This window comes from Psittacula echo (genome assembly GCF_963264785.1).
Source record: "Psittacula echo genome assembly, chromosome: 12".
Lineage (NCBI taxonomy): Eukaryota > Metazoa > Chordata > Aves > Psittaciformes > Psittacidae > Psittacula > Psittacula echo.
In genome coordinates, this window is record NC_137747.1 from 6,298,084 (window position 1) to 6,323,498 (window position 25,415).

Sequence of the window (25,415 nt, forward strand, 5' to 3'; positions counted from 1 at the left end):
GGCTCCCATCTATCTGCACTCAGACCTGCTCACTTTGGGGTTGCTGCTCCTGCTGCCCCCATGAATGTGCTCATTGTGTGGTGGCGCTGAGAAGCAGTAACTGCAGGGTGAAAGCCTCTTGCTGGCATTGGGGCAGCAGGCAGGCAGCTTCCTACTGACCCTAAGGGCTGGGAATGACAACATCAGCCCATGGCTGGTACAGAGCACCTGAGAGATGGGACATGCCCTTGTGTGAACACATCTCCTTTCTTTCTGGACAGTTAAAACTTTTGCCTTACTGCACTGCTACTGGCGCTTTGGGCGGGTGTTAATCCAAGGCCAGCTCAGCCCCCGCACTCGGCCCCTCTGGCTGCGTAAGAGGAGCATAATAAACTGCAATTTTAGACACCTCCTGTGCTCTGGGTTTTGCGGGGGGAGATGGGGCTCTAGGAGACAGGGAGAGGCACAGGGAGGAGTCATGAGGGGATTTGGAAGCAAACACAGGGGTGGGAAGGGAAAACAAGTGGCCTTGGGGCTGAAGGGTGGCAGGAGTTGCTGCCTCCTCCAGCTGCTCCAGCCCAGGATGTTCCTGCTCCGCTGCTGGAGCTCCTCAGAGACCCACTGTCTCTATCTGCCCTGCCCACATCCCAGCTCTCTTACCCCACCACAGCACCACACACACCAGCAGGTCCAGCTTAAAGTCTGCCTGTGAACGACACTCACACCCAGTTTGGGGATGGTGCAGCCATTCATCCCCCCAGGAGCACCCCACCTGCTACAGGAGCTACCACCACAGGCTGGGTACCTGCATCCCAGTCTGACTCCAGTGCTGGCTCCAAACCCGCGCCGGCCTCTCCAGCAGTGATCTGATCAGGTTGTTCAAGCAGGACTTCACTTTTCCTTCTTCCCCTACACAACAGCTGGAGCAGCACCTAAAGCCAGCCTGGGCACTGGAGAATGGTGAAAGCTGAGGCCAACCTGCTCTTCCCAGGCACAGCAACAGCCCTGTATAGCTGCACTGCCTCCACTGCAGGTACCATTCCCATAGATTCAGAAACCACCTCAAGACCTGCACTGCCAAAGAGCAGCATTTGTCCTTTAGAAATACATGTGGCTGTTTGTAATTATTCAAACAGTCTTAGCACACAAAGTCCACACACTGCAATTCCTTAAAAGAATAATAAAATCATTGTTTATAAATCTAATCTCAGTCCATAGAGGCTCAGATTAACATGTTAGAGAAAAAGAAATGCAAAACTTAACATTAAGTATGAATTTCTGCTTAAACGTAAGCAAAAGATATTTCCCAAGTATAAAGTGCACCTTTTACAACAGATTCAAAACAAACCCAAGCAACAGTAACAAGATTACATTGTGCGGAACAATACTTGATTTTATGCAGATAAGGGAGACAAATGCCTTTGTGATGTTCGTTCTTGAAGCATAATAAGTTCTTTAAAAGCCTTTAAAGAGGTCCTGTTGCTTTCCAGTAGCTACCTGGTACACCTGCAGACGTGAAATACTGTTGAGGATGAACAGCAGAGGTTGCATGGCACCCATCACCTTTAGACAGAGCTCAGGTACAGCAGAGCACAAACCAACGTCTGGTTATTTAAACAAACAAAATCAGAGTTAAGCACATGAACACTCACTCATCCTCCCTCTGCCGAACAGCTACCAGCTCCCGTGATAAAAAGGGCAAAGGCAATGCAATGATCTGAAGGGAGTTCTGAGGTTCTCTCACAGGGACTTACTTCCCTTTGTGTTAGTTTTCAGAAACTAACCTGGCAGAACAGAGCGCTGATCGCTGCCTTCCCCACAGCAGCTGTAAAAAGCCAAAGCCTGTTCCAGCTTCCGAGCGTTGCTGAACCTTTTGATTTGCAATTTCAGTTTTGAGGGTGGGCTTTTTCGAGCTTTTAGCTTTTTCTTTACTGAAAGCAGCCTTCCTCTTAGACCTGAGTGAAAGGTGAGAGGAAAAAGGTCTTCCTCGCTCACTTTTCCAATTGGACGGACACTTGGCAATACTCACAGGAGTACTGCCAGTAAGGTCAAAATGGAAAACCCCTTATAGTTCTACAGGGGAGAGAAAAATGACACAGGAACAGCAATCAGAGATCCAGCAGACAAAGGAAGGGCCACAAGAATGGAAGAATACCTTAAGAGCCTGCTGAGCATAATGCAGAACTGGAGCAAGGAGGAGCAGTATCAGTGCAGCATCCTGCTGGGATGCACTAATCGTGCCCAGGACACGCGGCTGGCTGCCCTGACAAGCATCCAGGTAGCTCTGCTCTCCTGCAGGCACTCAAACAATGGACAGTTTGAGCAGCTTCTGCAGTTCAGTAAGTAAAAATATAACATTCAATGTCTCAAAAATACCCTATGAAAGAACAAAAGGCTGCATGTCGCTGCAATGCATTGTTACTTCAATAGGAACTGTGTCACACTTAGAGCAAGAGGCCTGCATCTTCATCAGCTTTTGGAATACCAGAAAAGTAATCTTTGGTTCTTAAAAAGATACTCCTCTCCCTTCCTTTTACGTTCTTCTTTATGAAGAAATCAGTTTTACTATTCTTGAAGATGCCATTTAAGGTTATGTCAACATTCTGCCACGTCACTGGGTTTTCAGACCATATTTACTCCTCTCCAGGTATTGCAGAAAAAAACCAAACAACCCCAAAAAAACACCCCTGAGCTGGGAGCTTTTCTGCCTGTTCATGCAGTATCACAATCATCTTAAGGAGGGATGGGGACTGGCAGGAACAGTAACATGTCGTCAGCACTTCTTGTACTAACAATGAATTGCAATGTTTAAAGTTACTCTCGCTACACAGTGCCAATACATTCAAAACTAAATGAGGATTGAGTCTGCTGTAATAGGTAGTTGGTTTTTTAAAAGTTCATTTGGAATATGCACTTTAAATACCCACATTAAAACACGCTGTACTGTAAAATGCATTTCTGCATTGTGCAATGAACTCTTACAGTCCATCCAACCGGCTTTGAAAGGAGCTGCTGATCATGTTTACTCATCTTCTGAAGAAGCAGACTGAATAGTGCTAAAAGGACAAGGGTTACTTATCAAAAGGAAGCCTCTGTTCGCAGTTGGGTTCTGGAGTTGTTCTGTGTCCGTCATCCCTTGCATTATTCCGGCTTTCTTTCATTTGGAATTAGATGAGGGGCAACCACATCACTATCCTGTTATTGAAAGTCAGAAAACATTAATGATAGTACATCCACTTTTGCCTTCTATCCTAAAGTAGAGGAAAGGAAGCTCAGTATCAGACTTACTAATAAACAAATAAAATCCCTGGTCCTAGAAGCATTGTAAATCAACCAACACTGAAGGCTGCATCCCGAAGATGCTGTACTCAGTGGTGGGGAGTAACATTTGGTGGGGAGAAGACAACCAAACCCTATGAGAGAAGCCTTCACCATTAGCAGATCTCTTCTTCCTACATCATTAATAGCAAATCTAGGAGCGTTGGCAAGCTGGTATTTTGGGCATTGGAACATGAATCAGAGACATTACTATACATGTTTTCTCTGAATTTGCCACAGTTCCTCATTTAAAAGTGCTGCAACCCATCAGTCCCAGGTGTGTATATATATATATACATATATATATATTTATATATATATAACAGAAGTACTCAGGCAAACACAGACAAGAGAGCGATACGCTCTCTAAGCTTAGAAATAAGCTGGCGAGATGCGTGTTGTGATGTTCTGCAACGTGCCAGGGCCTTCAGGATGGATATGCCTGAAGTAGAAAAACATGCTTACAGGATACAACTGTACTCTACAAGCCACAAGCAGAGAATGCCTGCTGCCTGATGCATTTGCAAAAAGCCCTTCTGAATTTAACTGCTCTCAAAAGACGGATGCCAAAAGTATGACATAAGACAACTCACACATGTAGTGGAGTGGCTCCAGGAGCATCTTCTACTGAAAAAAGCTTACCTGATATAACGGCTTCCCTACAGTGATGGATATACTGCAACTATCAGTAAATGGTTAATTGTTTTTAGATGAAGGTGCCCACCTTCCTGCAAGGGGGATGTAATGGGGATGCTGTATCACACATCAGCAGTTTACAGCCACTACTGGTACAGGCTTCTCCGCCATCTTTGGCAGGAGAAACGCAAAGCAAGATGTATGGACTCAGGATGTATGGACACCCTGAGTGTGTGCTTTAAGTCTCCATTTCACTTGCCAGGGCAGCTCAGGCTGTTCCCAACACAAAATGAAACAAACTTTAACGTGAGCTGTAACAGACCCTCTTCATCCCTCACTGCTGGAAACTCGTATGTTGGAGTTGACAGAAAAGGGCAACGCAGAGAACAGATGAGGCCTTGCAGTCAGCTTGGACTACAGACTAGCTGCCCAGAGAGCAGAGGTTTGCAATCTTGTTCCCACAGGTATTTTCCACTCAGAGCAAAGAGACTGACCATGAATCTGCTGGAGGAGCAGTGAGTTAAATCAGTGCAAATCTATCACTATTTCAGTGAAACCAAAGCACATCCCTGACACGAGCCACAATAAAACCAGAAGCTAGGTTAGTGAGGAGTGGCTCTGCCACAAAGCCAACAAACAATAAGCTTTAAGAACAATAAAAATAACAAGTGAATTTGTTACCGGTGGCTTGGTGAGATTCTTCTCCATGCACCACTGAATAAAATACTGTTTTGCAGCTGAAACAATAACTGGATCCTGACTTTTGCAGTAAACTCGGATAACCTGCTCAGCAAACGTCCTGGGTAACAGCTTTGAAACCTTTGGAATACAAGAAGAAAAAAGCTTTAGCATTTCTTGGAATTTAGAGACCACTGAACTTCAATTGTTCCATCTGAAAACAAACTGAAAGCAGTAAAAGACATCCCACTACAATCCACGAGCTTTATCCAAATCAATTCTATTTGTCCAAGATTCCCAGTGTATCCAAGTTAAATACTGGTCATATGCAAAGGCTGTCAGGATTCCAGATTATCTTAGCACAACACACACCAAAGACGTGATGGAAGCAAGTACAGCCCTTTGTGGTAGTTCTTCCAGGGGTTGTGGGGAGGTTGTGGAATCCTCACAAGCTGCAAAGCTGCCCTTTAGAAGCCAGTTGAGACAAATTAAAAGACTACCTGCTCTTTACTGATCTTGACTGCCTTGGAAGGATCAGCCTTGCAATAGAAGAGAACGTTATCAATGGGATTCTGTTCTTTCATTCCATAATCCATATTGACAACCTTGCACGCAAAAGAAAGAAAATGGCACCTGTTAATGTTTGTCTTTAGCTTTCTCACAATACCTACAAAAGGATACACAATATACTTCTGTAAATGACACTAATGGAATAGGACAATAATAATGCATTGAAAATAACTCCAGTTTTCACTATGGCACACAAGGCCTCCGTCACTGAGAAGTTTTGACTCTGAACCTGCTCCAAGAGATACTCACATCAACGACAAAATCTTCAGCCTTCAGTTCCACATCTGGAGGATCGTTTTCTGGCTTGGATTTAGCAATGCTTTCTGCCAGGCTATTGTTCTGAAAAATAAAGGCAGTAATGCGGGTTACATTTATGCACTATCAGGTCTAGACCAAGGCGACGAAGTGCATGACAGAACGTGTCACTAAACTAAAGCTTTCATTTCTTCCTAGCCTGACAGACTCTTCTTGCAGCAACCTGATTGCTTGAACCCTTGCATACCTTAGCCACAAATGTTCTACCAATGTGTAGAAACAAACCAAAAGCTTCAAGTGCAGCACAGAGCATGCAGGAGACAGGTCCAGAAGGGAAGGAATTTTTTTATGTCCATTGCAAAGACATTATTTCTCCATTGCAAAGAAAGGGAGACTGCTCTGAAGAGCAGGGAATCACACACATTGCCAAGCTGAGGTATGTGTGTGATTTGTTGTGACTCAAGAAGCCAAGAAAAGGTTTAGACTGAGAGCAAACCTAGAAGAAAGAACTGCCAGGAGGCAACTGGCAGGAGGCAGGTTGTTTGTAAGCTGTTCGATTTCTACTCTGAATCAGAATGGATCGTGCTTTCTCCTTTTCTTTGCCACTGTTTGGTTGCCCTTTTTTTTAAAGTTACCTCTTCCAGTTTGCATTAACTGGAAACCCAGCTCTGAATTTAAGAATTCTGTACCTGGGATGTTCCCCTGGCTCTGGCCAGCTTGAGGATTACTAAACCAGACAGGGCTGTGAGCAACCTCATCTAGTGGAAGATGTCCCTGCTCACTGCAGGGGTTGGATTAGGTGGCCTTTAAGGGTCCACTGCAACCCAAACTGTTTTATGATTCTAAACATAATGGCATTACAATCTCTTAAGGAGCAGGACAGACACTATGTCCTATTAGAGGAAGTTGAGCCTCCAATACTACTGCAACAGGCAACTATCCTGAACAGGCTTCCTATCCTGATCTCCTCCTCCTCAGAAGGGCAGAATCTTGACTATCAATGTACAACCATTTCATGTTTTCCTTCCTCTTATTTCCTCCTACTTCTTTTAGTACAGAATCTCTTAACACCACTGCTTAGCTAAAACGACACAAGCAAACCTCTTCAAACAAAAGAAGGAGCAGAGCAGTAAGACACTGGGTGGTCATTCTCTAACCTTTTAAAAAGAGAAAGAAAACCCCAAACCAAACCCACTCAGTGATAAGAGGAAAAAAGGTGGTCAGCGACTTAGAGAACATTTTGACAGGGACAGAATCCGGACTCTTTCAGCAATGGACATTACCTGTACAACCTCACTCCTTGTTCCAGGCTGAGTCTCTCCTAAGAATTTGTACAATTCACGTCGTTCTATTTTACGCAGGATTTCTTGTGCCTCCTTCAGCTCTGGAGACCTTGAGTGCAGAATTTCCAGGTAGATGTTATCTGCCAAAGTTGCATTGATTGTTAAGTATGTCACAAGGCAGGGTCACAGCAAAATGTGTGTACAGGGACAAAGGTTAAAGCAACAAGAAAATCTGCTGGTTCAGGAAAGACACTCGCTTTCAGAGAATGACTGAACACACGGAGCCTGACAACGGACCAGTCACAGTATCACCAGAGTCATAAGAGCTGGCAATAAAAACAGCTCAATTCTCACCCCTGCAATGAGTATCACGGAAGCTGCTTCCAGTTCTTATGTAGCCAGTCTTGTTCAGCAGAATATTCTGAGCCCCAGCACTACCTGGTTTATGGACAGGGTGCTCTATCTTGTAAAAGAATAAAGTACTTCCATTAAACCTTCCGGATTTCTCAGACTTCAGCTGCTAGCATCAAAGTCCCCCTCCTGTCTCCACATGACAGTGAAGTACTCACGTGTGCTTCCTACCATCAATATGAGCAGCAAGACAAAGGTTTCTTTAGATGTGGCTTCAGAGCAGAGAAGTTATTTTTGGCTGTCATAAGAGACTGCTGCTGTCAGGATGCTGCTTGCCTCTCACAACCAACACAGCTGCACCCATGTCTATTCACATTCCCCAGCCAAAAATACCCTAGGCAGCTTTGACACGTGCTGCAACATCCTGCCTAGGACCACAACTGGCTTAAGAAGCAACCAACGCACTCCAGAAGCAAGTTATAAACCATGTACCCAAACCCTTTAACTGAAGGCTGGTTCTATGGACAAGGTTGATCAAAGCCAGGTACTTCTCCATGAGGAATGACAGACTGTCAGAGGACACAACACAACTCAAGCCAGTTTCTGTGACTAAGAATTAAGTCAGTTCTCTGTGTTTCCTCTTCACAGCACTGAGCCAGACCTTGAGAAATGGGAAAACATCACAAGTCTCAGCCTTTGTTTGCTTCTCTCTGTAAATACACTGGAGTTCCTCTGCATGTCTTCAAGCAGGCTGCTGCTCCATGTACTTACAAAAACCATTCTCACAAGCTCTTACCTGAGCAACCAGAGCAATAAACTAAGATGTTCACATACTAGTTTCTCCTGTTACATTTGCAACCAGGCTAGCCATGTCTCAAGCACATCAAATCGGACCCCATCAGAGCCCTTTGAAACCTGGGGTTAGTTTCAACAACTACATGTAGTTATCACTGACATACATCCCACGTATGACAAGTACTCAGGACACAAGCGGGATTCCTCCTGCCAGCAGTGCCCGCGATACTCGGAATGTGTACAGAACGTAGGAAGTTGGTGCTTTTCCCTCTCTCTCAAAATAAAAGTAATTTAAACTAGAAGGTCCTGCTCTCCCAGCAAGATGTGAATGCTCAGAGACTGGATGGTCCAGATCTGCCCCACCATCTGTGCACAAAAGCAGTGTTTTAGAGTCCTAGTTGTGGCAATGTCCCACTGTGCCTGTCAAAACAGCATTTTAATGGGTACTCATGTTGTTTTACTCAAACACAAAAGAATTCTGAGAGCTCATACCAGTTAACTTAGTGTAGGCCTCCATGTCCTCCATTGCTGTAGAAATCTGGTACTGTTTACCTCCAGAGCCTTCTATTTTAAAAAACTTGTCTGCTTTTTGAAGGGCTTCTGTAATCCTGGTTTGAGACAAAATTAAGACTTAAGGACAGCATCAGTTTGAAACACCTTACTGCTCAAGAGCCAACAGAGAAATGCATTAGTACGTTATAAATATGACAGATGAAACTGCATCCCAAGCACACAGCAGTCCCTGATGCACTGCAATGTGTCCTATCTCCATGCTGTCACTGCACATTTCAACAGAGTATTTCCAGTTACTGAAAACAGGTTCAGATCAGACCTTCACCTTCTGTCAATGACTGAGCACTTTGTTCTGCTTCTGACTGTGTTTAACATTGCTTAGATGGTTACAGAACCTTGCAAGACAGTGACATGGTCCCCCCAGCTGCAATAAGGCTGCCTCACAGATGACCATAGCCTTTTACAGACTCCAGGAGTTAACAGAGGGAATACAAAACATTGTAAAGGTAAAGCGTCATGAACACGTGGTATTTTACAGGTGGGAAACACTGCTGTTCCAAAGATCAAGTTCTTCCACAGTTCACTGTACTCCACTGTCATTTCCAGATCCTACGCTCATTTGGATAGGCTGCTGGAACTATGGTAAGCCAAGAACTACATTTCATGGCTGTTTTACTCCTGACACATTGGTACTGCCAAACCTTGACATTTTTAGTCTTAGAGGATCTCTAAACCAGGAGCTGAAGCTTATGAAATGAAAGCAGTCATGAATCACTCTTGTGCTGTGTAATCCTCTGTGTTCTTTTGTTCCAAACTCAGCAGAGGGTTAACTAGGCAGCCATGATCCTAATGAAAATGTATTTGGGGATGCTAAGTTTTCTGCTTTCAAGAAGAGTAAAAAACTTCTGCAGACATCAGTAAGAGAGGTACAAATGCAGGTAGCCAGAACAATTCCTGCTGTGGCATAACAGAGACACAATGTCAGGCCTCAGCTGAGCTGCGTTAAGCTTGCTCCTTACTTTGCTCTATTATTAAGCAGCCAGTTTGAGCGAAGCACACTCTGACTTGAAGCTAAAGATTTGACCTTCAGCTGTCTGCAGTTAGAACAGCGCAAGCACACGCTGGTTATAGAGCCAAGTGGCTTATTTTCTATGTCAGGCTTTATTGATGATCTGACTATTCCAAACAGACATACAGTTTCAAGAATCTAAAGATAAACGGAATGCAAGAAAAGGGAAGTATAATACTTGCATTATTTCAATGATGTTGCCAATCTTATGCTGGTACGCTCGCCGGTGCAGGCAATTCCGTGTGTGGAACATATCATACAAATTTCCAACTTCCTGAATCAAAAAAAAAACCACCACCTTTTACTTTTGACATCATCTTAATTGGAAAACTACAACAATCCAGGAACAAGATGAGTTGTCTCCTTCCATTTGCAGCATAGAGCAGAATGGTTATCTTTCACAGTGCCTGACAATGAGACAGGCAGCTCAGAGAAGAGGGCCTCCCCCTTTTGCAGCCCCAAAGTCACATTCGCCTTGCTCAGAAGACCTGGAGCAGGATCATGCCCAGCTGATGCTTTTCCAAAGCCTCCCCTGGAAAGATATGCTACAAACCCTTTCAAACAGAGGCTTGCTTTGTCCCTCCCTTCCTTAAACCAGTTGTTTCTGAGAACACTTTTCAGAGCAGCAACTACATCTTCCTCTCTTGGGCTAAAAAAGCATCCAGCCGACAACCCCTGCACCCCCGGCAATGCAGTGTGCAGCCGTAGCACGCTGCCCAGCCAGGCTCTGCCGTGCCCCATATGTTCTCAGTGTCCTGCTCTACCTCACACACATTTTGCTGCTGAGCATCCCCCCTGTTCACACTCACCTTGTCACGGGTACAGATGTGCCTCTGGTTTTTTACTTCACAGACCCGAATGAATTTAAGTAACCGCTTATAATCAAAATTATTCTGGATTCCTAGGTGATGGCAATCCCTAGAAATATCCCACAGAGAGCGTTTAGCAAGGAGATCACACTTGTACATACAGGAGCATGATTTCAGTGGGAATTCATAACAAACACTGAAGGATTTGTACCTGGCAAAATAGTCCCATTTGTCAACATCAATGCCATTTTTCTTGTTAGCTACTACCTCATACAGGAAACTTTTCTCCTTTGGTCGACCACGGTAGGGCCACTGACAGAGGAACCAAGAAGGAAAAAGAACAATCAGAAACAATAAGAAATTAAAGTGTGCAAACAATGTCAGAGCTATTTTTAAAGATCAGGGGAACACATTTTGATTTTGCCTGTGATAAACATCCAACACTGACGCAGCAAAGGTAATAAGAGTTCACATTTAAACAACGGGTTCAGACTGAAACAGGGGAAGTTCAGGTTGGATATAAGGAGGAAGTTCTTTACTGTGAGGGTGGTGAGGCACTGGAATGGGTTGCCCAAAGAAGTTGTGAATGCTCCATCCCTGACAGTATTCAAGGCCAGGTTGGACAGAGCCTTGGGTGGCATGGTCTAGCATGAGGTGTCCCTGCCCATGGCAGGGGGTTGGAACTGGATGATCTTAAGGTCCTTTCCTACCCTACCTGTTCTATGATTCTATGAAAAGTGCTTTCAGAAGCTGTCTGGCATTAGAAATCCACAACCAGGGCTTAAGCCTCCGACATCCCAGAATACCAGAAAGAATAAAAACCATGTACACAAGTACTTCATTTCCCATTCCACTGAAGTAACAAAGAGGGGAAAAGGTTGGAATCATTTAATCCCCAGGGAACTAAGTAAACTCATAAACATGTCACTGTCTTCCAGTGTTCTGCAATCAACTATACAACTTATAGACCAGTTTTAAAACAACTACTGAGATGTTTTAAACAAAAATTGTTTAAACAGTGAGCTACTTAAACTCCCAGCCCACCAGGGATAACTCTGCCATGAGGCAAACAGGAATCAACACCAAAAGAACAAGATACAAGTTGCATAGAAACATTACTTCCTTGAAAATGTCATGATTCTCTTGTATACAAGCAGATAAATGGCTTTCACGTTATCTGTGTTACAGAAGTATTCAAATTGATATGAGTAAGAATGGAAACGTGCAAGCAGCAGGAAGAAAGCGCATCATAGCTAAAACCATTCTGTACTGATCACAAAGAGCTCTGCTACTGGGACAATGTTCAGGACACCACTTATGCACAACATACAGGAATGGCTGCCAGTGGAAGACCCTGCAGCCCAGCACCAGGAGGGTGGCAAGAAGGTTGCCACCTATCTTATCTGACACTCCTTTTCCTTTTATCCTCCCGGAAAACAGGCACAGAATCCAACCAAGGAAAAGCAGACATGGGGTAGGAACCAGGCACAAGATCAATGCAAGTGGCAGGCAGCAAGATGCATGTGCAAATGAGCAGGAGTGGGTAAACATCGACTTGCAATCTTTGTAAATGAGTATCCTCTTCCTGTAAGATCTCAGAATGAATTCTGTTATGCCAAGCTCCCTGTGTTTGTCATCCGATTGCTGGAGTACACACGGTCGAACTGCACGCTACTGCGGCAGAAAATGATGGGTAAGTGCTAACATTTGTGGGTTATTCGTTTGGGACAACACATAGATTCTGATTAGGACCAGATTGTCAAGACAGATCTTCCACTGATGGGTTCTTAATTCTGGTAGCAACTGAATGGGTGCCCCTGAAGAGATGACAAGAGCTGTAAAGTGAGGAGAAAGGACTTAATCCTTGCAACTCTATGAATGAATTAATAATCACGATTTCTTCTTCCTTGCCTCCTGAGGCAACACATTTGTCAACTCTTAACCCCGCCTCTGTGTTTGTTACTGCAATAAATACAAGCATTTTGCTACTGATGTGGCTCTGGCACTTGGGCCATGCTTTGGATTGCTCATTGCTTCACCTCTGCCAGTTCTCAGTTTTGTTATCTATTATCAGCTTGTCCCCCTAAACTACTGTCCTGGGTTCAGCAGAAGCAGTCAGTTTTTCTCCTTCTTAGTAGCTGTTGCAGCACTGTGTTTTTGACTTTTGGCCTGGGAACAGCTGATAACACTGATGTTTAGACTGACCAAGGACTTTGTGAGTCTCATGCTCTGCCAGGGAGGAGGAGGGGCTGGGAGGAAGCAGGGACAGGACGCCTGACCCAAACTAGCCAAAGAGGTATTCCATACCACAGCACGTCATGCCCGGGGATGTAACTGGGAGCTACCCGGAAGGGCACGTCCTCTTTTCGGTCGGGCTCTTTTCCGGCGAGCGGTATCATATTTTCTTCCCTTGTTATTTCTCTTATCATTATTATTATTGGTGGCAGCAGTAGTGATTTGTGTTATACCTTAGTTACTGGACTGTTCTTATCTCAACCCGTGGGAGTTACATTCTTTCGATTCTCCTCCCCATCCCTCTGGGGAGTGGGGGGGGGAAGTAGACTGTGTGGTTCTAATTTACAGGCAGGGCTTAAACCACGACAACTACCTCCATGTTTTCTTCATACAGCCACCTGAAAACACAACCTCCCATCACCACCTTCAGGTTCCAGTAAACAGTCTATTATCCCGACCTGGTCATTTAAGGTTTCGGTTAAAAATGCAGTTCTACCAATCTAGTTACAATGCATTAGGTTCACTAAACTCAAGTAACATTCTTAAACTGCCCTCTAATCTGAAGATTTGGAGGTAAGAGCTTCTCAAGAAGACCTAGGCCAAGTAACACAGTGAGGCTCCCACCTCCTGCCAACATGATAAGAAATAGTCATTACACTTCTCCAGCATCTCTTGTGCCAGGATACTCATGGGCCTAAATACAGAAGCAGAAATTACCTACTCTTTCAGTAAAATTAAAGACATTTATTGGGATAACCACCGGACCAATACACGGACTTACCGATATCTCACATGCGGCTTCATCTGGAGGTCCTCCTATTTGTTCCTTAATGAAGGCCATATCTTCTTCCAGGACAAGACCATATGACTCCATGACTTCTTCTAGTTTATTGGAAGCAATCAGGTGCTCAAACATTTTAACAGAAGCAGTTTCGTGCTGTGAAAAAAAAGCCAAACCAACACCTAAAAAGTTGCATCCCAAAGCTTAAGCATCTTTCCTGCAGTGTCACAGCTTTGTGCAGAAGATTAACAAGTTTACTCAGCTGATTCTGCTTAGTAATCGCAAGCAGAGGCAGGCCTGAACGGCCCATGTTACATTACATTCACAGCAAAGAGCCCTTGAAACTCTTCAAAGTTTCTGAAAGGTTGAATTCTAAACACTGTATTAAATGTCCTTGAACTAAAAACTGGAAACAAGCTCCCTGTTGGTATTTTGCATTTGTAAAATATATTCAGGGTAAAGATCACAACATGCATTTTAAAGGCCCAATGCTGGCTTGAAATGATCAGTGCAGCCCTAATGCACGCCACTGCCTCTTCAGAGTCACCCTACAGGCACTGACAAGACCGGGATTTCATTTCTCCTCCGTGTCACCCAGCGTGACATCTGCAGGAAGAGAACGTGTACACAGGGAGGTCTCATGAAAGCACACAGGAGTTCAAGAGCATCTGTACTTCCAGGGAAGGGATGCTGGTGACAAGCACCTGCCCTCACTTCCTTCGCCCCACACCTCTTTCTGCCTTGCTAGTAAGGCTGTATCTGCTCATGGCCATGCTGGAGGGGGCTGATATTCCCCAAAGAAACAGAGAACAAGGGAATCAACACATGAGTAGAAGACAACAGTCTGGGTTTTAATTATGCCATCAAAACGATGCCGTAAGAAAAGCCTAGATGACACCTATATTCTCACAAGCACTGGCAGTTTTTAAAGATTGATTATTCTCCCTTTGAAAAAAAGTCAGTTTTCTACTTTTATTTTAATAATGAAAAGCCCACCTTCCACTTCCAATCTGGACGAGTGAGTGGAATAAATCTTCCGTCAAACATGTGTGAAAATGGCCCATGACCTTAAAAGTAAAGATGACACAGGTTTAATCTGAGGCACGGTTGTCAGTAAAAATATTTTGAGCAAGCTAAGGATCTGGATTCTCTCATATTTGACTTGATCTGGACATACAGAATCACAGACTGATTAAAGCTCATCCAGTCCCAACCCCTGCCACGGGCAGGGACCCCTTCCACTAGAGCAGCTTGCTCCAAGCCCCTGTGTCCAACCTGGCCTTGAACACTGCCAGGGAGGGGGCAGCCACAGCTTCTCTGGGCACCCTGGGCCAGCGCCTTCAGCACCCTCACAGGGAAGAGCTTCTTCTCTGTATCTAATCTAAATCTCCCCTCTGTCAGGTTAAAGCCATTCCCTCCTTGTGCTATCACTACAGGCCCTTGTCCAAAGCCCCTCTCCAGCTTTCTTGTCTGCCCCCTTTAGGTACTGGAAGCTGCTCTAAGGTCTCCACGGAGCCTTCTCTTCTCCACACTGATCAACCCCAGCTCTCTCAGCCTGTCTCCATAGGAGATGTTCCAGGAAGAGATAAATCCTCTCCTGCAATATGGCCACACCCTGAGCAGCCCAAAAGAGCTCATTCTGACCTCAAAGACAGCTTTTGATCCCAGTTAGCTTTCAAAGAGCAACAATCCATCTCAAATGTAACTTACCCAAATCATGACAAAGCCCAGCAATTTCTACACAGAGGATGTCTCGCTGGGTTATATCCAGTTCTTGTTGTTTCTCCTTCAGTGCACGAACCAGACATCCTGCTAAATAGCCCACCCTATTGCAGAAGAAGAAAAATTAAGTCCTTTAAGTCATAGCTCTTGTCTAACAGGTAGCATACAACAAAAACTCCAACCTGCAAGGAAGTCACAAAGTATTTCCTGTAGTAGAATTTTAGTCATCAGTAATACATTTGAAAGCAAGAAAGCATGAGATACCATGCCCCAAACATGGCAACAACAGTAACTGTGTACGCATTATCAACAGCGTGCATCCTGAAGCACTACAGCTTACACATCATCCCTCAACTTCCAGTCAGGGCAACTGCAAAGGTTCACAACAGTCACCAAAGCATTTTGCTCTTCTTTCAAATTGTTGTTTTAACAGTAGCTTATGACAACTCTTTCTCTTCCTGTCACTCATTTTAAATTTGGCATTTAATTGCACAGAATGGGACACACTGTTCTCATGACAGAACTCCCATAACCTGTTCACAAGCTCTACCCAGCTTCCTTTTCTACCTGCCCCAATCTTGCAGAACACCTTAAAGCAAGGCAAGGTTTCATGTGACAGGGCAGTATCATTGATTAGACCAACTTTTACTGTTTGGTGGTTTTTCACTAGACCAATCGGCACATAGAGCTTGAGAACTGAACAGTTTCAAAGGAAAGGTTGTTGATACCACTGGAGTTTGCAGATTCCTCTTGTGAAATTTTTGTTATATCCCTCATTTTTGTCTTTCCAGGTTTACCAGATACAATCAATTCCAGCCTCACTGATCTGGCCCTCTTGCAACAGACATTTGCATCTTTTTAGTGTCACAGAGCAGGAGTAGACTTACTCCAGACTTACTCCACAATATTTCAGCACTAATTAGAAGCAAATTTAGGCTGGCCAGACCTCTTGAAAAAACAAACACTGACTAGTTCAATTTTATTGCACCTTGGGTTACACCTTTAAAACAAGCTTAAATCTGTCATTAATCAGCTTCTCCGTGGAGTGCGAATGACCTAGAGCAATCTGGGAATCCTCAGGTCCATCATCTGCTTCTGTTTACCTTGCAGTCAACAGCCTGACAACCTGCCATCAATTGCACAAAGCACACACAACTGCAAAGGCAAACACTGCTGATAAAATGGGGTTTAGCTGTGTTGAACAATATAAGGGGAACACAACTGTCTGGCAAGTCATTTATAATAGCCCCAGTACCTTCCCAGATCTGTGCTTTAAGACTCAAGTTCTGACCAAGGAGAACATAAACCACTCACAGTTAACATTATTCTTACAAGAAGTGGTGGGAAAGGAAATCTAACACTGACCTATCTTGTGGGTTTCTTTGCCTATCTGTGCTAAAACAAGTTCAAGAGAACAGCCCATCATCACACAGCACATCCAGAAACATTGGTGAGACCATAACTGCCACCACAGCAGTGCTCAAAGACAACATCCCCCCTGGCTGGCACTCCACAATGGAACCAGGTTAACAGACTCCTCAGGGGAATGCAAATGCAAGACATCAGCACCTTACCCTATAGAATGTTCAAAGCGGTTGTGAGAGGCTCCTGGAAAAACAAAGTAAGTGCCACCAAGCTGCTTAATGTATCTGAGGCGCTGAAACTGCGGCGTGTCGATGATGCGAACAAGAAGGGGATGTATTTCAATGTGCCCATGAATTGGATCGTTAAAAACCTACAAAAGCCAAACAAAAGTGTAATTAACATTTAAAATTTGACTTTGAAAAGAAATAGGCACCAAGATAAAAGATAACTACAATGGTCAGGCCCAGGTGTTTTGGTTTTTCCACTAAGAAGACCTAACACTTGAAAGAACAACTGTCTTTACTGATCTGCTATTCCAGTTAAAGCAGGCCACCACAATACAAGGCTGTGACAGCCAGTAAGCAGTCTCTGGTTTGACGCCGTGCTCTTTAAAATCCAGTGAAATTTTGCAGGGTGGAAATTATGATTCTTACTTTTTGTCATAAACCAAAATGCAAACCCCAAGATAACTGCAACACAAAAGGCATACTCCTTGCTCACCCCTAAGCACGGGTTTTAAGAGACATCTGAGTAACTCCAGTGACTTACTAAAGAAGATAAACACACACCTTGCCTCAAACCAGCAGATAAAACCATTTCATCACATCGAGGCAAATCAGGTGTTCCTGTGCTGTCTCTGCTCTCGGTCACTGAGCTGACAAGGCTCTAGCAGAGGCAGACTACCAAAGAACACAGGCAGCCCTGGCCAAAGCTGAACCAACATACACCACTGCGAGAGACTGCTGGAAGCCAGGAGTCTGTTAACCCAAGCCTGGGGCTAAGCTAATAGAAAAACACAAGGAGAGGCTCTACACAAATAGATGTGAGGGGGGAGCTCCTCAACACACTTCAAACAGCTCCTCTGCTCACTCTGTCTCTCACAACCGCCAGGTGCCCACATAAAGCTCTTTGCTGATGATTCTAACAATACTTCTGGTTAATGTGGTTTCTATAAGACTGCTCACTACCAAGGAGAAGAGCTCTTATAGTGTGTAGTGTGCTGCTCTGCAAAGGAAAGGCACAACCACAGCTCCAGCCAAAACCACCAAGACAAAAGGAGAGAGGCAGAGAAACAGGCATGGGGACAATGCTGTGAAGCCCTGGAAGAAGTGTCCCCCAACACAATGTGACAAGGCACTTGAGCTACCTTCACTGTATCCATGTGCTGCTGTTGCAGTTTGTCCAGGCAGGCCAAAACTTTCAGTCTCTCAGCTGGAAGACTAGAAAGGAAAAAAAAAAATGACCTTGAGAGCAAAGTTTCCAATGCATTCCCCTTTACAATTTGCAGTACATATGGAATTACTTGTGCAAGTTCATCTTAACTCTGATATTCGTTGCCTCCTTTAGGGAAATAAGTATTTCTGCAGCTTTTTCAGGAAAACAATGACCATATTTATCCTTCCAAAGTAAGTATAGAGGGAAGAGAACAAATAGCTACAGAAACTGTCTGTAAAGCAGTGTAAGAGCTTCTCCCACTTACACAGAATCAAGAAATAGAACCACCAGGAAGTACACATCTTTTACATCAATTACTTTAAGGAAAAGTCACATTTGGGGATAAATCCTTTAAATTCATGGGAACGACAACATGCAGTGCCTGAATAACTGACAGGTTGGAAAAAACCCTTAAACTAAAATGTCAAAGTCCCAATAAATCATTCTCATAAAAATTTCTTTCAGTTTGTCAACTCTGTGTCAAAAATTTCATAAAGATACCTTGCTATCATTGTTAGTAAATTATTAAGAGTCCCCTTCACAACACATATATAAATGTCCAGCACAGGTACTCTCTTGTAGCCATGGCAGTCTAAGAGCACAGGCAGGACAAGTTGGGAGAGAGAGATAATACACCCTATCGCACCCAATTCTATTAACTCTGCAAGCATGTCCTTGAAACCAAGCAAAAGGTTTTCAATTTGACAGCAAACACCTTATCACAAGGAAGTATGATCTATACCTTTGACACTCCTCAGCAGTTAACCATCCTGGCACCAGCTTTACAGCAGCTTTCCAATTTAAACTTTAACAGAAGCAATACAATAAAAGGTCAACAAATACCGCTCGATGCAGTACCACATTTTCACCCAAATCATTTAACAATTCACAACCTATCAGCTACTGAACACACGTGGTGTCTGAGCTGCTGCTGAGCACTTCTTGTCTTTACTGCTCAGTATCCCTCCCCTAGCAAGGAGCTCTTGGGCTGCAGCCTCTCTGCTCACAGCCTGTCTCAAGCCTTCAGCTGCTGCCACTCACGGTGACGACGAAAAGCACCAGTGGTGATGCTCAGATCAGTGCGCTACTTCACATCCTGAGCAGCTCAGCTGGTAGGAGCAGTCACAAACCCTCAGATACATTCCTGACAGATCCCACTATTTACAGAGCAGTAGGAAGTAGCTGAGGGCACAATGGGAAAGCTACTCGCATCTGTCCACTCTTCCTGCTCTCTCCTAAGAAGATGAACTGCGGCATTTGAACCTTGGAAATGCCAAGGAACCCTTCTGTGGCCAGCAAACCAGAAGCTTGTACACACCTATGCTTACACTCCCAGGAAAAGCAACTGCAGCTGCTCTTTGAGGTCCATGCTGAAAATGGGACCAAGAATACTCAACTTGTAAGAAGAGAGCAGCGTTCCTGACCACAGGTATGGCCATCACAGGCAGGACTAGTGCTTAGGCTGGTAACCAAACACCTCCATCACAACCCTCAAAAACAGTTCAGGGACAACAAAGTCAGAAGCAATCTGCTTCCAGCCATTACATTCATCTTCTGTGGAGGAGTTCTCTTCCAAGACACCTAGTGAACATGCAGAACCACACCTGGACCAAAGCACCTCTGCTCCAGCAGACTTGAAAAATTAACACCCAGACTTGATGTGCAGAGATGACCCCCACATCCTTAATTACAATTGAGGTCCTCATTGGATACAACCAAAGAGAGAGAAATAAAACCCAAAAAACATAAGTGATGCTCTAAACATTCGCTCACCACCCACTGACTGATGCCCAGATCATCCCTGAGCAGTGATCAGACCCTTCCAGTCAACTCCCCACAGCTTCTATACTGACCATGACATTCTATGTAACACAATATCTCTTTGGGTAGTTTGGGTCAAGTGTCTCTCCTGTCTCTGCTCACTGCCAGTTTCTTGGGCCCTTCCTCACTGACAAAGCATAAAACACTGAGAAGTCCTTGATCAGGGTAAGTGCTACTAAGCAACAACTAAAACATTGTTGTGTTATCAACATCATTCTCACACTAAATCCAAAACACAGCACTGCACCAGCTACCGGGAAGAAATTGACTCTACCCCAGCCAAAACCAGGACAGCAGATTAAACGTCAACACGCACGGTTTTGAACAAGCTGTAATGCTGCAGGAGGTAAAGCAGCACCATCACACAGTCACACAATAGACCTCAGGGAACAACTGCCCCAATACACTCCTGGTCACACAAAGTGCACAAGGTAGGACTTTGAGACATTTTTGAGAAGGTGAGGTGGTGCAAAGCTCACCTAGCACTAAATGAGGGACAGAGCTGTTGACTACAGAGCACAGCCTGTTGGCTTGAAGCACTTGATTATACTTTTAAATCCCACAAAATTTCAGGAGAGTGGAGAATATTAACTGGGAAATAGGCAGTACATAACAGGAAGGCAAGTGAGTGCCTACAAGCATAAGAAAGTACCAATGACTGCAAGTAGAACAGCAGAGAAAGGACAGTTATGTACTACTCACAGTAGTTTACTCTGCAACTACCTGTGCAAACACTGTCCACAAAGAGCACAGCCTGATCATAGAATCATAGAATAGTTAGGGTTGGAAAGGACCTTAAAATCATCAAGTTCCAACCCCCCTGCCATGGGCAGGGACACCTCACACTAAACCATGTGATGTGCTGCTTTGCTCCAGAAACTCACCCCCAGCAGGGCTGAATGAAGCGGTGCTAGCGCAGGTCTCGGCAGGGTACAACACATCTACTGGAGTCACCCCTGGGACAGGTTGGTGCTGTGCATGGGTCAGAGCAGCAAAAGGAATAAATAAGTCCAGACAGGGAAGACCCTGCCTGACACACCACGTCAGTGACTTATGTGTGTTATCATCCTGCACTGTCTCCAGGAACATTAACCCTGTGGCAGCTCTGGATGGCAAAGAATGTTGTCAGTGTAGTCGTGGTATGACAGGAATCACCTGAACATCAAGAGCTCTCTGTCCCTCTTCAGACAGAAAGCAACAGCAGGGGATTTTTTACCTGCTACGTGGCAAGACTGCTTCAACCGGGACATTATGCACAAATCATGTGTCAGCACTGTGGTTTCCAGGGCTCTGCATGCAGAATTGCTGCAACAACCAAAGAAGCAATACTGCTGGCTGTCTTTCAAAGAGTGAGTACAAGGGTGAGGACCGATACTTCCCCATCCACTCCTCCCTGCTTCGCCCACACCCCTTCCTCACGACAAAGGCAGGAAAATCCATTTTCTGCACCCGTTAGGAACTTAACTGTTCCAGAGATCAGCAAGACAGCCCTACTCATCAGTTGTATTTAGTGTGCAGTATGCTGCGCTTCACACAAAACATCTACTTCCAGGAACATGAGAACGGGTGGGAAACTCACAGCACTGTCTCCAGGCCCCTGCCATTCTGAGCTTTCCCCACTGCAAGTTCAGGAATGTCAGGGAACCAAATACATGCATTCATTACCAGCCAGTCACAGAGAAATTATGAAAGTTACTGTAGGACACAGCGTATGGTGGGAAAACGCATGCAAAGGGCTCATTCTTTAGTGCAGAGTTGAGATGATTTAAAAAAGCAGAAGGCTCCAGCAATTTCTCATCCAACTCACAGCGTTTGCAGCCTAACAGAAACAAGATGTCAGATCTCACCAAAGGAAACACCTTAGAAAAGGAAACCCACAAGCATGCCATTCCATACCCCCAGCACCACCTACTCTTCACATCAATCAAGTGCTCCTCTCAGCCATTCAACTCCATGGCCTGTATCACAGGCACCTCCTTACTGCCCCATCCCACTTGCCTACATCAGCCAGTGTGTCTGAGTCTTCAAATGGGCACATGATGCTCAGACAAACAGCAAGGCACTGAAATGTCCCCCCCAAGGAAGGATGGGGGGGAGAATTGAAAGAATGTTAAACCTATGGGTTGAGATAAGAACAGCCCAATAACTAAAGCACTGTATACTCTACTACTAATAATAGTAACAATAAGAGAAGTAACAAGGAGAGAGAATACAAAACTAAAAGGGGAAAGATAAAAAGCAGTAAACACAAATGACGCACAGTACCATTGCTCGCCATCTGCTGACTTGACTCCCAGCCTGACCCAAGCAGTGATCAGTCCCTTCTGGGTAACATCGCCCAGTTTCTATACTGGGGGTGACGTGCTCTGGTATGGAATACCGCTTTGGCTAGTTTGGGTCAGCTGTCCTGCTTCTGCTTTCTCCAGGCTTCTTGCGCCCCTCCTCACCAGCACAGCATGAGACTGAAAAGTCCTTGATCAGGCTAAGTGCTACTGAGCAACAACTAAAACACTGATGTCTCCATCACTCCTGGGAGCAACCCTCCAGGTGCTTTAGGCCAGCATTCAGTTCTCCTCTGCTCTTGGCAGGTGCCTGCTGTAAGGCTTTGCCAAGTGCAGCGGCCACTGAACTCCACCACGGACCCGTATCCTGTCAGGCCACACATCCCAATCTCTTTTCCTGTGACAGTCCACCCTATTGCAGCAGGCGCAACAAAGAGCAAAGTCCCAGCAACTGCTGCAAGATTAAGATCCCAAAGCTCAGGACTTATCTCAGGGATGTGGTGAACCCCAGCCTGTGCGGAGCAGCCCTGCTCTCTAAAAACCGTTACTGCTGTCGGTACTAGAATGGAGCAGCATTAACTTGAGCCAAGAAGACAGTTCTCATCAAACCCCCTGGGGTTTACAACGGTCCTATGACCACTTGAAAGGTTATTGCGTTGGTGGCAGCTTCGTTAAACCTTTTTAGACGGATGGTTTTAGTTACTGGGCACAAGCTTCCACGTTTTGTACGGCATTGGCTGTGCTGGGGTCAGCAGGGGAACCGGCAAGCCGGTGCGGAGGACCCTCAATCAGCCGCACCGGGCTCGTCCCACCATAAACACCTGCTCCGACCGCCCTCACGGCCGAGCTCTTGGGCATCCGGCTCGGAAGCGGGTCAGGATCCGGGGAGGCGGGGACCCCCCTGCAGGGCCTCACCGCCGCGCAGCCCCTCGCGAACGCCCTGCCCGGCGTTAGGGGGGCGGCTGCTCCGGAGCGGGGCGGACACAGAGCCCGGGCAGCACCGGGAACTCCAACGGGCAGCGCGCGGGCCGCCACCCGGCGTTGCCGCTCTTTAGTCCCTCCCTCCCTCCCTTCAGCCCGAGGCCTCCCGGGCGCAGCTCTCACCAGACACGCGTGGCCTCGAAGGCGCCGGCGGGCAGGTCCAGCAGCATGCTCGCGGTGACTCCGTGCTCTGCGGGGAGTCAACACAGCGTCAGCGGCGGGGCGGGGCGAGGCGCGGCGGCCCGAGCTGCTCCCCAGGCCCCGTGTCCCGCCGTTACCTCGGAAGCGGCGCAGGAGGCCGGGCTCGCCCAGCCCGCACTGCACCAGGTGCTGGCAGAGCCGCTCCGTGTCCCAGCGCCGAAGCTCGCTCCCGTCACCCTCCGCCTCGGAGCCGCGCGACACTCCCCGCCGCGCGCGCTTGGCGGGAGCCGCGCCCCAGCCGCCCCCCGCCGGGCTCCCCATCCCCGCTCACGGCCGCGCACGCGCAGCGCGGCGGGGGGACCTGGCGCCGCGGTGACGTCACGGTCAGCGCTGCACACACCCCCCCCCAAGGGCGGGAGCTGCCGTACAGGGATGGGTCGGACCCCGCGGCGCTGGTGCGGGGCGATGCGGGTCCCCCAGACCCGCACCTGCCGCCATAGCCGGGGCAGGCGGTCACAGACACGGCCCGAGGCAGCGGCAATGCCGGCGGCCGCCTCCGCACTCTGGCCGGCCCCGCCCCGGTGCCCTGCGGCACACACAGGTTATCAGCGCTGACTTAGCTCACAGCGACCCGTTCCTGCAGAGGCCATCGCGCTCGCAGCCTGGGCAAGAGGAGGCTTTCTGCACCCAGCCGCCTCCCTCACGGCAGCCGCAGTTGATGCCCGTGAAGCTGTGGAACGGGCAGAGCTGCCCACAACGGCAGGTTGCTGTGAGGGATCCAGATGTGAACACCTGGAAGCCAGCACCAGCGAGGCCCGGTCACCATCCTAAGTCGTAGCTCAGCCTGCACGAAGGTGCTTCCAAAAGATGTGATGCCACAGCGCTATTGCCCTCAGACAGTGCTGCTGAAGATACCCAAAGCCAACCTTTTCAAGATCACAGGCAATGAAAATAGATGCACCCAGCTGCCAGCCTCAGTTGCTCACAGCAATGAGCACCAGAGATGGAGCATCATGAACTGAACTCAGCAACCATCGCCCTGTACCACTGCAGAGAGATGGAAAAGTCAAGTGTGAAGCTCAGCTTAGGAAGAAGGGGAGGTGGGGGAAGGTGTCATTATCCTACCCTAATTGGCAATAAAATAATCTTCCCCAATTCCAGTCTTCTGTCTATGCTGGTAAGTGATGAGTAATCTCCCTGTCCTTATCCCAACCCATGAGCTTTTTCATTGTATTGTGTCCCCAAGTCCTGCTGAGGAGGGGGAGTGAGAGAACGTCTGGGTGGGCACCTCACAGGCAGCCAAGGTCAACCCACCGCCACGCAAGTCTGGAATTGCTGTGTTCTCGTCACAACTTCCCCACCACAGTTCAGACATGGGGGGGGGTGGGTGGAGGAAAAAAGAAATCCTTGCCTTAGGAAAACGGCCTTTCTTGAGGTTTTTCCATGAGGTTTTTGTGTGGAACAAAGCTCACATTCTACTGCCATGCTACAGTAATTTGCTTTTCTAAGCACATATTCAGCTTCCTCACTTCCCAGCTTGTGTTAGGCAAGTGCACTTCGTGGTTGCTGCCTGGTTTTCATTTGGCTCAATCTCCGCATTGCCTCTGGGTCTTTCTGAGATTTTTGTCAGTCCTCACCATCTAAAATGAAACTGGCTGAGAGCTGGTTCCACCCATGAAAGGAAATGCTGCGTTTCTGGGAAGGAACTGTAAGACACAAGAACAGGACAAATCCCTTAAGGAACACAAGCATTTAAAATAGCCTCCTACCTTCTCCATTTCCCTTCTCCCATAAAACTGACCCAAATGGCACTGGTGCATGTCCTTCTAAGGAATAATTCATCACTTGGCCATTCTGTACCTCTACGAGTGTCAAAACCTGCCTATGTAGCTCAATACCCACATCACCTACCTAAAGATACCTAAAGAGGTTTTAGGGGAAGGCAAGGAGTTGAAGGACGCATACCTATCCACAGGCCAAATGCATCTGGAGTGCTCATAAAAATAATAAAGAGGAATCTCATTGCATTCATAGTCTTATAATATGGCAGGGAAGGAATACCCTGAACCAGCAGGACATCCTCCACTGATCAGTGCAAAACCTGCTGATAGTGCAACACCACGTGGACACGTGGTGGAGCAAGAGTGGAGGATTACCCCGTTTCACCCTCACTAGTAGGAAGAAAAAGAAAATACTACACTAAGCTGGCCGTTGTTCTGCACAGACCTTAGCAACCAAGCAAAGCACATAGAAAAGAAAAGGAGGAAAAAGTATTTGTTTAGCTTCATGCTTGTTTCTGTGCAGTGGAGGTTGCTGAAGGGCCTTTCAGTTCTCACTGCTGAGCAAGCAGGGAAACCTGGTTTAGTTCTGGGCATGCAGCTCAGCACAGAAATCCAA

General features: G+C 46.3%; 1 protein-coding gene across 1 annotated transcript; it reads right to left on the minus strand.

Annotated features, from left to right (window-relative positions):
* Window positions 1-3,050: 3,050 nt before the first annotated feature.
* On the minus strand, window positions 3,051-23,339 carry SAMHD1 (SAM and HD domain containing deoxynucleoside triphosphate triphosphohydrolase 1; the record flags this gene model as incomplete). The annotated part of the gene is given in 17 exon segments (XM_080628134.1): window positions 3,051-3,140; window positions 3,142-3,174; window positions 4,615-4,752; window positions 5,112-5,216; window positions 5,431-5,520; window positions 6,720-6,859; window positions 8,358-8,473; window positions 9,630-9,721; window positions 10,257-10,365; window positions 10,468-10,568; window positions 13,273-13,428; window positions 14,269-14,339; window positions 14,983-15,098; window positions 16,569-16,729; window positions 17,726-17,798; window positions 23,001-23,067; window positions 23,156-23,339. Coding segments are annotated over 17 exon segments (1,842 nt in total).
* Window positions 23,340-25,415: the final 2,076 nt, after the last annotated feature.